We start from the raw sequence: 13847 nt of genomic DNA, 5'->3' as shown, positions 1-13847 counted from the left end.
ACAAATGAAGTAATATTTATAAAAGTGCTTGCTTAGTGGCTGTCTCTCTTGACCACAGTATAATGTCTGTGATAGCAGGGACTTTGTTCACTAGTTTAGTTCTGTAGGTTCTACAGTAATACCTGGCACATAGTAAGTGCTCAATAAATAATTGTTGAATGAATGAATGTTCTTCCCTTACTGCTGAGAAAAGGCTGTAATCAATCAAGGTTGTGATAATTGTGATGAGAAGTAAGGAAGAGGGGATAATATGATACAGGAAGCAGAGTGAATGATAGAATGTCAAAGACGAGATTAAACCTTGGTTCTGACATCTATTAGCTGTGATACTTGTTCAGTTTGCCTAAACTCACTGACCTTTAGTTTAGTTTAGTTTAGTTTAGTTTTTTTAATCTCAAAATGGTTTTATCTCAAAAACAGGATTCATTTTGAGGACTAAACGTGATGATGCACTAAAGCATGTAGCACAATATCAGACATAAGAAGCTTCATTTCAAAATTGTGAACTATATAATTCATCTTACAAAAGCTCATCTGTTCTTTAGAACCTACAGTTCTGATCAAATCTTAAATTACAATTTACTTTCTTTTCATTTTTATATCTGCCAACAGGAGAATATTCTGATATATCTGTTCTCATTGTATTTTGGTAAAAAGCAAGGGATTCACCCTCCGGACCATCTAAAACCAGTCTTCTCAGAACCAGCTTCCCATATGAGGAACCAGGAGATTGATTTTTAGATACAGACATTCTGCTTAGAACCATCTTCCCACGTGAACAACCACATGACTGATTCTAGATATGACCCCCTTCAGAAGAACTCCTCTCTACTCCCCGGAAGGCCTCAGGGTATTAGCCAAGTAAGATCGCAATGTGAGATGCCCAAACTGAGACACGAGCAGTTCACCAGACCTAGTAAGAGGTGTGTTTCATTTCATTCCCACAGAGAGAAGAAGACAGATGTTGGCTTGACATTAGCTAACTTTTTTTAAGAGCATCCAAAATAGAAAAAAATAAAGAATAGTAGTACTTTATCCTTTATATTGATATTATTTGGCAAGTTGGACAAGGTCTCTCATGGGCTGTATCTACAAGAGTGAAACAAAGCAGAGTGTTTTATAGTACTTCAGCATATTGAGGTCTTTTCCCAAAGTTGACCCTGGGAAAACAGATCATAATCCATATAAAAAGAAAGCTCTCCTTTTTTTTTTTTACCACTTAAAGTTTTAGAGTCTAAAACAGAACCTTTGAACTCATCACTTGAAATTCATCACTGTGATGCCTGCAGTTTGGGGTCTGTTTTCAAGTGACGATATTATCTATGGTGGGAATAAAAGAGAAATGGCTCCAGGGAAATGGCTCTAAAAGTCATATTTTTTATGTGTGCCCCAAAGATATTAATAACACCTAACATTTGTATGCTTCATGGTTCATAAAAAGCTGTTTCTCTGCCTGTCTTATGTAATTGTCACACATTTACTCCCAATCTTTCATTCGTTCAACTAATATTTACTCTGTGGTACTATATACCAGATTTAAGGTTAAGTGCTGAATGTGAAGTCACGTGATCCCATGAGTCAGGGAGCAGCCACAAGTTAAAAGTAAGTTCCAGAAATCGTAAGCAGCTCGTCCAAGGTTTTATAATGAATAAATTGTAAAACTGAGATGTGAAAATAAAATTCATGATCAGCAAAATGACCATACACATCATACCTTCAACTATCCTCAGTTTGTGAGAATTGTGTCAATGGCTTTTTCCTTTCAGGAAAGCTTTTATATATCCCTGGTTGGTGAATGCTGCTACAGGTTTTATATCTAATCACCATGTCCAGGAAATACATGCTGTGTTCGATACAAAGTGTTTACTTCTTTGATTATGATTATTTTTAAGTTAAGAAAAGAACATATTATCAAACCACAGTTGCTTACAGTAGCCAAATTTGAAATAATCTTTAGGAAACCAGGAAAAGGTTTCCATGCCTACTGTAGATAAAAAAGCCTTCCTTGCAGACTTATTAAACACCAAATGTATTATTAAGAAATTTAGAGACCTCTTCAGGCAAAAATATTTTAAAAACTTGACAGATATTATCCACTGCCCAACCAGACTGAAGAACAGTCTTGGCTTATTCAGCTGAGTAGATGCAGAAGGAATGATCCTCCGTGCTTTCTGTTGTCAAGTCATGGAACAGTTTTCTGGGTGTCTTCTGCCCTAAAAATGAAAAATAGGCATGCTTACTAAAATTGTGTGTGTGTGTGTAATCGACTATGTTCCAGGAGCTACATTATGCTTGGGGAAAACAAAGATGAATAATGCAGGGAGCCTACCCTCAAGAGGTTTTTGATTTGGTAGAGAAAGGCATATAAACCTGAGCGAGCAGCAGTGTTTCACACATGCCAAATTAGATGTCTATATGGTAGATGCACACAGGAAGAGATTGGAATCGACTTGCGATTTTTTTATCACTTGTTTAATGTCTATTTTGCTATCAGAAAGAAAATTCTTTAAGGGCTAAAACTGTGTGGGAATAAATGTGTCCATTTTATTCCCTGTTTAAATCTTTCATGGATAGCACAATACCTAGTAGAGAGCACTTACGTTTCAAATTAATTTTGAAAGTATTTCAGGAAAGGTTGGATGAATTAACTGAATGAATGTATTAAAACATTAATTAATGGTAAGGTCTCTCTATGGGAACTTGGGGCAGGGGATGTGGATAAAGAGGTCAGGAAAGATTCTAGGAAAATGATTAAGTAGGGAAAATGGGAAGCCAGTCAGGACAGAAGGATCAGTATAAGCAAATCTAGGAAGGTGTGAAAGGTCTCAACCCTTTCTGAGTAGTCCTGTAAGTGGAAATAGAGATGTGTATATTTAGGTCATGATTTTGGATAGCATTTTGTGCTAAGGAGTTTGGACTTTATCCTATAGGTGGACATATGGAAGATTAACATGAAAAAGTTTGCATTATAGGAAGATCTATAGGCAATAGAAATCCGTGTAAAATCCCTTTAATGTCCAGTCCCAATGGAAGAATTGATACCTATCTAAGAAAAATGAATTTAGGATACTTACTCAATCTTCCTCTGGGGTAGTCTAGCCTTAAACTGTTTTATCCCTTTGCTTCTGTAGCAAGAACAAACGAATATTCTATTTTAGAGCCATTCATATGCCTTGTTTTTACACTCAACTCCTGCATAGCGAGGACTGATTCCTTGTGTGATTCCTCAGATAGATTTGTCTGTAGACATTTATGGAACATATGGTCCTTAACACACCTTTGAAGGACGCAGTTTCTAGTGTCTCGGTTAAATTTACTTAGTATCGATTAGTAAGTGATTCAGGCTCCATGAAAGCACTCTTCAAATTGTCACAATTTTAGTTCCTTGAATCTTGAGTTAGAAGAAGCTCGGTCCCAAGCCATTGTCCCCATAAATCCTTCATCCACAGAAGGGACGTTCTCCTCCCAGCTGATGCCTGAAGCCCTGTAAACAGATACCTACCCAGTTATGTACAGCTTTCCCTTTGATACTGGGACATATTTATTTCTACTAACTCAGTTCACTGCATTTTGGGAATTCTTTCAGTCTCTAGCCCAGATAATATATGCTTAGAAACAGCATACAGGAAATTGACCTATGTTTTCTTGACCTGAGTTTGGGTTCAGTTTGGGGGTGCAAATGTGTTTGCTTCCTTGGTGGATTGTAAGTGGATACTGGGAAAAATCCTGATGGTTTTCATTATAAGATTCCTCACTCTGGTTCCCCCTCCATTTGTTTTTAGGGCAGGTAACATGACCTCCATGTGAAATTAGAGTTATACCTGGGACTAGGACTTAAAATTCTCTCTTGGTTTTTGATTTTTCAAGCAGGCTGGCTAGTTATATTTAAATATGGAAAGTATGGGACTCTATTCTCTCTTAAAAGAGGAAAAGGTTGTGCTCTCACTCTTAAATCCTTTAGAATTTCATTAATGTAAGGAATCTTAAGAAATTTTCTTGTCTGTCTGTCTGCAAGTATTTAATAATTTGATCAGCAGATAATGAATTGTGTGCTTCTCTCAGACAATTTGCTAGGCCACTGGGGTGGATGCTGGGCAAAGGTGAATATGACCCAGCTCCCGACTCCAATCAAATCAAATTCTCCTAATAGTGGAGAAGAACATGGACACACATTATGGAAATTTAATGAGATTTAGCTGGTCCCCTATTGGTGGACATTGATAAATTATAGTACATGATAATTATGCCACAATACTGAGCAGCATTTCAAAAGGATGATATGTGCTGACTCTTCATATATAATTAAACAAACAATAAAACCCACATTCTGAGTGTCCCCTTTGGAATTAAACAAAAAAAAAAAAGAACCAGATAACTGGAAGATGGATTAGTAGATATATATTTATGCATTTTCCTGGAAGGAATTATAAGAAAATGGGGGGAGTTGAGAAGGGGTCTTATACTTTTTGTTTTTAACCTTTGTATAATTTGAATTTACTACCAAGAATGTCCTTCTTTTGTTTATGTGTTTACTGATTTTTAATATCAAAGGGATATCTGTACTATAAGATTATTGCTGTATATTTTTTCTTCTTTGTGCCTCTTTCTAATAAAAAGTGCCATGTTACATAGAGTGTGTAGTAATCTATAAAGATTACATATAGTATGCAAAGAGGTCTATCAGGGGCAAGTACAGCACCATGGAAATATGAGGGAGGGGAGGAGGAAGACAAGACCAGATATGGTCCACCTTGGTCAGTAAATAAGATTCTCCTTGTTTTAAAGACTCTTTATCTTAGAAACATTTTCCTTTGATGTTTTGCCTTCCAACTGCACAAGCTTCCCCAATCTGTTGTTGGACAGGTAAGTCAGCCAGTTGTAGATTAGTCAGTTGGTGCTTCTTGGAAGTACCTGTGCTTTGCACTTTCTTGGTGTCTTCTCTCAGCACAGATGAGGTTTCAGTCAGAAGGAGCCAATTGTACCTCCAACATGTACATTGTGTCTCATCTACATGAATCATTAACTTTCTCTCTTATGTTATTCCCCTAAACAAGGTTTGGTTTTTCTTCTAAGAATAAATTTTTCTACATGAAGAGAATTATCAGAGAATTGTTACAAATAAGAAAAAGATGGTACCTTGCTTGTTTGTTTCCTTTTTTTTTAATTTTTAAAAAAAATTTTAATTGAAGTACAGTTTATTTAGAATGTTGTTAATTTCTGCTGTACAGCAAAGTGATTCAGTTATGCATATATATTTTTTTTTCCATACTCTTTTCCATGATGGTTTATCATAGGATATTGAATATAGTTCACTGTACTATACAGGAGGACCTTGCTGTTTACCCATTCTATACATAAAAGCTTGCATCTGCTAACCCCAACCTGCCACTCCATCCCTCCTCCAACGCCCTCCCCCTTGGCAACCACCAGTCTGTTTGTTTTAATACTTGAAACAGAGAGGTGAGCTTGAGATAATTACTTAGCCATAATATGATTTATCCAAAAAAAAACATACTGTGTTTTTTCTCTCTTTTTTTCTAGGCAAACAGCTGTTCCGCTTTTGTTGTCACTCTGGAGCATTCTCTTTTTCTGTCAGCCTGCTTCCCGTAGTAAAGAATTTTATTTGCAACTAAATATAAGCACTAATCCATTTCAGAAAGATAAAATTGGGAGTGTACATGCAAGTTACACTTTCTTTGAGTGTTATTAACTTTTTATTTGTTTCCACCATTTTACATTTCTTTGGCCTAAATGATAGGAGTACACATGTCTGACATTTGTAAATATTACCTATTGTAAGTCAGAAAGAGAAAAACAAATACTGTATGCTAACACATATATATGGAATCTAAGGGAAAAAAAAAAAAAAAAGGTCATGAAGAACCTAGGGGCAAGACGGGAATAAAGACACAGACCTACTAGAGAATGGACTTGAGGATATGGGGAGGGGGAAGGGTAAGCTGTGACAAAGTGAGAGAGTGGCATGGACATATATACACTACCAAACGTAAAATAGATAGCTAGTGGGAAGCAGCTGCATAGCACAGGGAGATCAGCTCGGTGCTTTGTGACCACCTAGAGGGATGGGATAGGGAGGGTGGGAGGGAGGGAGATGTAAGAGGGAAGAGATATGGGAACATATGTATATGTATAATTGATTCACTTTGTTATAAAGCAGAAACTAACATACCATTGTAAAGCAATTATACTCCAATAAAGATGTTTAAAATAATAATAAAATAAAATGTGAAAAAAAAAAAAATATATATATATATATATATTACCCATGTAATTTGTTTATTCTGTTAAAATAAACTGTTATTAGAATGGCAGTACAAATCATCTTAGCAGATCTCATTGAATGCTTGGTTTTCACTTCTAGTTCTAACCTGTGCTCAGAGAACCACAGTAATCATATCTTAGTGAATATTCAGTCTTTTTGCTCCATCCCAAAGTTATGGCTCAAGCACAAGAACTGCCCAAAACTCATTTCTTTTTACCTCTGATGGGGAAGGTGGAAGGTAAGCAGTTGGAGAGAGTGTTTGATTAGAAATCCAGAATACATGGTTCTGGGTATGATGTTTCTATCAGCTACCACAATTTAGCCAGCAATTCATCGAACTTTTATTTTCCTTATTGGCAAAATAAAGAGTTTAAATTAAATACATTTTAAGATCAAACGATAGACAGGGACTATAGGCCTTCCAGGATGGACGTTTAGTACAACTAAGAACTGTCCAAACAACTATACCTCATTTAATGTACAAAACATAGTTAAATGGTAAACAGGGTATAGAAGTTGAAAGGAAATGGAACCAAATAGCCCACTTTGCTCTGTGCAAAAGGCTTTCTAACTCCAAAATATAATAATTCAGTGTTGTAACCTTCAAGTAATGTTTGTCATGTCAGTTGTGGTCTAGATTTGGGACTTGCTGTTTCTACATCTAGGAAGATATGTAGCTATAGATATACACGTACATATATGCATATGAACTTTATCATTATAAAGCAAATGAGGGAGAGAAAATAGCAAATCATTTGCATACAAATCAGAGGAATTCATCTGCAAACTTTCCTGGATATAACAGCAAGTATTTTATTTTATTTTATTTTTCTACTGCAAAGCACTTTATTTTTTTTTAATTAATTTTTATTGGAGTATAGTTGATTTACAATGTTGTATTAGTTTGTGCTATTCAGCAAATGAATCAGTTATACATATATCCACTCTTTTTTAGATTCTTTTCCCATACAGGTCATTACAGAGTATTGAATAGAGTTCCCTGTGCTGTACAGTAGGTCCTTATTAGTTGTCTATTTTATATATAGTAGTGTGTATATGTCAATCCCAATCTCTCAATTTATCGCTGTCCCCCCTTCCCCCCTTGCTAACCATGTTTGTTTTCTGCATCTAACTGCAAGTATTTTAAAGGTAGTATTAAAAAAATAAGGACATGGGTTCTAACATAGAGTTAGAACCAGACTTATATCCATAACTTGTACATCATTCTTATTTATCCCATATCAGTACAGGCTACTTCTGTCTGCATATGAAGGAATTAGGGATCCTGATCAGGTAGAAGACAGCAGGAAGCTTAAGGACTATGGAGAATTATAGTAAGGGCTGAAAGTCCAAATACATTGTTGTGTCAACTTAAAGAAAAACACACAACATAGGAGTCGTTAAACTTTTATTCAGGGACCTTACTGAGGACTGTGGCCTGGGAGACAGCCTCTCAGAAGCTCTGAGGGAATTATTCCAAAAAAGTAGTGGAGAAACTAGCTTACATATGATTTTTGGCCTGGGAATATGTGCAGTCAAGCATACACCTTGATAAAAAGTTACTGCTAATCACAAAGAACAAATATCTTAAGTTAATGATTTTAGTGCTTTTCTATCAATGGGAGGAAGCAAGAATCGGGGCTCATTAAAATTCTCCCTGACCTCTACATCTAACTGTCTAAGGGGCCTGTTTGTCCAAAGCACAGAGTGCCACATCCTGTTTTTCATCCCAAATTCCCCTGAAGGTGCCCTGTTGGTGACAGCAGTGGCTAAGGACCTAGGGCTGGGGGCTGAGCCAGGCTCTTTGTTCTTTGTTCTCAGTTCTAATGCTGGCAGTTTTCATCTGGAATTCTAAAAGTGTTTCAACTACATCCTATCATTGTATCCATCTCCTTTATTACTATTTTCATTTAGCAAACATTTGATAGAAGCCTGCTTTTAGCCAGACTTGCTATTAGTCCTTCCTGTGCTCTGTGCTCAGGTCATAATCTGGCACTTGGCATGGAGTGAACCATGCATGTGAACTGTGATGTTTCCAAACTCTGTGGTATTGGACGCGATTTCTAAGCTAGAGGATGTTCCATGGCTATCATGCTAGAGGCAGACATCCATTCTCTGTTCCCCAAATACCGATCCATATTTCTATTATGACAGCCATTGCCATCCATTAGAGTGTTCCTTTTACTTGTCTTTTTCCCTCTAGACTGACCACTTTTTCAGGTACAGAGTCCAGGGTAGTGAAACATATACGTATACTGAATAGCTTTCAGTTTTCTTTTATTAATGAATGAATGTGTTAAAAATGTTTCTAAGTTTAACATCCTTTGATTAGCATCGTTTTTGAATTCATTAGTATGAACAGCTTTTTTTTTTTGCGATACGCGGGCCTCTCACTGTTGTGGCCTCTCCCGTTGCGGAGCACAGGCTCCGGACGCGCAGGCTCAGCGGCCGTGGCTCACGGGCCACTCTGCGGCATGGGGGATCTTCCCGGACCGGGGCACGAACCCGTGTCCCCTGCATTGGCAGGCGGACTCTCAACCACTGCGCCACCAGGGAAGCCCTGAACAGCTTTTTAATGTACAAGTCACCCTGAATATAACAGGGATAGTTTAATTAAAAACTAATTCATATCCATACCTGAAAAAAAAGATAGTTTCTAGATTAAAATTTTATCATATTTTAGTTCTTGAAAATTTTTAAAATTTGTTTTCATCTCATCCCTCTACTCTCACACAAAGATTTTTTTAAGCTCGCCCCCAATAAACTGCTTCTGTTGTCATTGCTTACTCTCTCTACCAGCTCCTCCCACTCTACTTTTTTTTTTTTCTGAAGTAAGATTTATAATCTATCTGAGGTGAGAAATTTTTTAATTTAATATTTAAAACATCAGACTTGTAAGTTATGATAATAAAGAGATATTTTTTAAAAAGCATCACTACAAATCCAATATAAATACTACAAGAATTTAAATGAACTGAATGCTAAAAATTAAAAATGTTCAACTTCTCTAAGGGACGGCAGGAATTCTGCTATTAATACATATTAGCTGAAATGTATGTCAATATCTACTTATAAGATACGATGTTAGAAACATTTTTAGTAAATCATAAAACTGAAGTTGTGTTAAGTTTTAAATAAAAATCAGTATATAGTGTTTTACATTAATTTCGCTAAGCAAAATACTTGTCTGTTCATTTGCTTAAAATAGCAAATCCTGTAAACCATTAGATTATTTTATCAGTTTCTGCATCCGATGTTTTGTTTAATGCAGAGTTTGGAAGACTAGAAATACTCCACTAAGCAAGCAAATTGTAATTACTTCTTCATAATTACCATGCAACTTTATTGCCATGCATTGTTATAATTATATTTTAAATATTCCCCATTTACATGAGAGACCATAATGTCTTCTAGCACATTACAAACTGTGGCTTATAACTGCATCTCACTTCCACAAAGGCCTTTTCTTCATTTAGCCTCTATTTCAACTACTGTTAAAAGAGACTAAACAAAATCAATTGGCATCATAATACTGCAATAAGGAAATTGTAGACAATATAATATTTCTGTGCTACTGAAATCGTCTCATTATTCAGAGGATTCATGTTTAACATCTAAGGTGTATTCCTCCTTCCTTAAGGATTCAGTCATAATTACATCAGTGCTTCTCAAACTTCAGTGCGTACAGGAATCGCCTTGGGATCTGCTGCAAATACAGATTTTAATTCAGTATATCTGGGAAAGGGCCCTCGACTCTGCATTTCTAACAGGCTCCCATGTGCTGATACCACTGCTGCTGGTCCTTGGGCCACACTGAATAGCAACACTGTCAAGTATTATGTATATCTATGTGCAAAATGCTGTTAACAATTTTCACACACACACACAAACTTCACCCAGAGCTCTGCTATAATCACTTTCCACCTTCAAGCCTGGAAATTACTTATTATTGTTAGAAGACTTAACAGAAACTGTTACCAAAATCAACTTCCGCTGTTCACCACTCAAAAGCCAATACTCAAGAGACAAATGTTGGTTGAAAAGATTGCTTTATTCGGGAGACCAGTAACCTGGGGAGAAGGTGGACTCGTGTCCAAGAACCAACTCCCAAGTTTCTGCTCAACCATGAAAGTTTTTAAAGGAAGAATCATTTGGGGAGGGGGTCAGAGTCTTTGTTATCTTCCGCTGTGTATAGACCTTCTTCTGATTGGTTGGTGGTGAGGTAGCAGGGTGGTATCCAGGAATTTTGTGCTTGGCCCGAAGTTATCATCCTGGGGCCTTAGTTCCTGCAGAAGGACTCAGAGCTATATTGTTCCGTATATTCCTTGAGGAGGAACCAGGACCCTGCCCCAGGGCGGCTGCACTAGTGGTTCTTGCCTGCTCCTCCTTTGTTTCTGCATTCTCTCCTCTCCCTGATTAGCAACTCTTTGAATCTACCCTTTGGAACTCAGGGAAGGTCAAGGAGGCTGAATGAAGCCTATTTCCTACAAAGAAGAAATGTGGGACGCGGAAAGGATTTGTACCCAGGAGGGCCCCACAGGGTCCTTCTTGGTTTCAAAACATCATTGAACCTGTGAAAAAAATCTGCCAAGTAAGCATTAGGGAATTTCACTCTGAAGTGACATGGGGTAGTAAGAGACAGATTCCAGAAGAATGTGACATTTGAGCTACATTCTGAAGCTTGATTAGTAGTTTGCCAGATGGAGGGTATGGGTCCAGGGGGCGGGGTAGGAGGGAGATGCAAAAGGAAATTTCAGGCAGGAGGAAAGGCATTTAGAGGTGAGGGGACTGTAGACCACTGGGGGAGAGGAGGAAACTGATGAAAGGTAAGATTAAGGGCACAAATTCTTATCTTCTAATTGAGGAGTTGAGATTTTAGCCTGAAGGTGTTTAGAAATTACATGAGGACTAGAAGATTATATAAATCGAACTAATTTACTAATGCTTTCTCTTCCACTCTGAATAAAATAGTCCCTTGGGAAACTAACAATCAGAATGACACGCCTGCAATTCAAGGGTAATATTACGGATATTCCATCTTATTCTAATGACACTTTTGAACATTTGTTTCTGGGGCTTTATTTTTTTAATTCATTTAGCGAAACATTGTGGCCCTATCTTCTTTACCATCATAATCATCTTCAAATTAAGAAAGTAACAGGAGATGTTTCAACTTAGCAATGCCAATAAATACAAATAGGTCATTGTCAACATCCATAGCCTGACAGTTTATGAAGATCCTTGAATATCATCAGGGCGGCTAATATTTGAAGCCTCTAAGACACTGTACAACACAATTGGCAAAGATATCTCAGTTGAAAGATAAGAAAGTCTCACCCCATGACTTTTTAAATGTCCCCTAGTGTTAAAAATAATTTTTTGAAAGTTCTCTTTTCAGTAATGGTAAACTTCAAGATAGGTTTAAAATCCAGAATCTCCTAGTCTATCTATATTTGATCCTTGGCAAGCTAGACTATTGTTATCTGGTAATATTTGTTTCAAGGATGCTTCTGCACAATTTTTTATGCTAGTGGGTAAAAGAAATCTTAAGGTTAATCGTTCATTCAGTCTTTTCTTTTCCTGCCAGTACTGTTCCCCAATTCTATAGCTTCCAAGGTTTCACCAAAAAAAGACTTTTAAATGTATATATACACACATAAACATATGTATAGTAGGAGAGGAAAAATAATTTTCTCTCTACTCTTCTAGGTCTTGACTGAGACACCCCCTGTAATAAATGACAGATTAACAAGAGAAAAGCAAGCAGGAGTTTAATAACATGTATACTTCCTATATACATGGCAGGCACTCAGAAAAACTGAGCCCCTCAGTCAGCAGTCATTCATGGCAAAAGACAAGGATACAGGGAAGGGTAAAGAATTAGGACCACATGTGGGAGATCATGAATTGGGCAGCATCCCAGCCAGCAGAGAGAATGGAGCTCCCAGGAGCTGTATAAAATAAAAGACTTTTATAGGCAGAAAAGAGTGGGACAAGAAAGGCATACTAGCAAAAAGTGGATTGGTTGTGACAAGGTCCCTTTCCTTTAGGGGATGCAGAGGTCTCTCAGGCAGGTTACCTCTCTAGTGCTGACCAAGGGATTCCTGATGGACTGGTTTCAGATTCCATTTCTCAGAGAGGCTGAAACTATAAGTCTCTGTTTGGTGACATGGGGCTTAGCATAAGTGACTTCATTTAGGGCTTGTTGTCTTGTTTTTAACACCAACATAATCGGAAGGGGTTGATTCTTGTCTCTTTACTTCTAAGGCAAGTTCATATTCTGCTTCAACTGATTATTTTTTCAACAATATTTGTTAATATTCTTTTATGGTCTGCCAGTACTTTTTTGAAGCCCAGTTAGTTAGAACAGCCGCCAACAGAGTTGAAACTACAAGGGGGCCAAATGTCTCTCCAGAAGCAAGAGGACTTCAAAAGATATGCATTACAAAGCACTACTGTGACTCACATAATCACTTATTTTTAAAGGGGATTTGCTAATGTAAAATTGGTTTCTTATCTTCCCAGCCCCTAGTGAGCCTTTACTGTGCAAATTCGCTGATGGAGGACAAAAGAAGCGACAGAATCAAAGTAAATACACCCAGAATGGAAGGCCTTGGCCCAGGGAAGGAGAGGTGAGTCCTGACTGACCTGTGCTCAGAAATGTGGCCGCAGACATCCCTCAGGAGGGTGGCAAGACAGACACACGGGGCTGTGAGAGAACCAGGTCCTGTAGAAAACCAGATGGCAAATGGGCAGGCCTATATTGATTTAATCAGAATAAAATTAGTTCAGGAGGAGTATAGGACTTCCAAATTGACCTCAGTTCTGCACTACAGTAAGTCTTCTGTCTTTAACCAAACTTAAACCCTATAATACTCACTGAAAGACTTAGCCACAAAGAATTGATCCATAATTGTGTCATAGTTATAAAATGAGGGTATGTTTACTTAAGAAAATATCTTCAGTGAAAACAATAGTGAGAGATAAATGTTTGTGTTTGAAAAAAACAAACAAAAATTTAGATTTATTTCATTCTACTGTTGAGATGTTCCACTTGCACATATATGTGTAGTTATGAAATGCCCATGTGCTCATAAACATGTCGATATGTGTCTTATATATGTATACATCAATATAAAATATGACATTTTCTGTTGGTCAAGGAGAAAGAAAAGCAGACACACACAAGGTTTTGCTTTTCCCAACAAGGAGAAAAGCATTTAACAGTTAATTATCCCTTTACTCTCCTAACACAAAACAGTAGAAAAGCAAGCTTATGGCTCCAGTGCCACTTGGGAATGGATTCCTGTTGGTTATTTTTGTTGTGAAAAGACAAGGAAAAGGTGTCTGGGCTTCCAAGAGGTCTTTTTATTCTTTGTGAAATAGAATGGAGTTGTTTGAATGCCTTGAATAAATGCCATTTTGTACCAAGGCCATCATTTCAACAGAAGAGCTTTATGTAGTATTTCTATTCAAAGCATCTACTCCATCCATTTATCATTTAAGAGGCATCCTACTTGATGCAGCATTTTATACTTTCAACACTGAGATTACAGTTGTAGGG

General features: G+C 37.2%; 1 protein-coding gene across 3 annotated transcripts in view; it reads left to right on the top strand.

Annotated features, from left to right (window-relative positions):
- Positions 1 to 13847, top strand: part of RBMS3 (RNA binding motif single stranded interacting protein 3) — a 242066-nt gene that overhangs the window by 94775 nt on the left and 133444 nt on the right. For all 3 annotated transcript variants that reach the window (XM_007446814.1, XM_007446812.1, XM_007446813.1), the window contains exon 3: positions 12809 to 12915. In XM_007446814.1, the coding sequence (XP_007446876.1) occupies positions 12809 to 12915 (107 nt within the window). The remainder of the gene's footprint in view (positions 1 to 12808; positions 12916 to 13847) is intronic.

The sequence above is a fragment of the Lipotes vexillifer genome, unplaced genomic scaffold (assembly GCF_000442215.2).
Source record: "Lipotes vexillifer unplaced genomic scaffold, Lipotes_vexillifer_v1.1 scaffold1020, whole genome shotgun sequence".
NCBI classification, from domain to species: Eukaryota; Metazoa; Chordata; class Mammalia; order Artiodactyla; family Lipotidae; genus Lipotes; species Lipotes vexillifer.
This window is presented reverse-complemented; position numbering and strand designations above follow the sequence as displayed.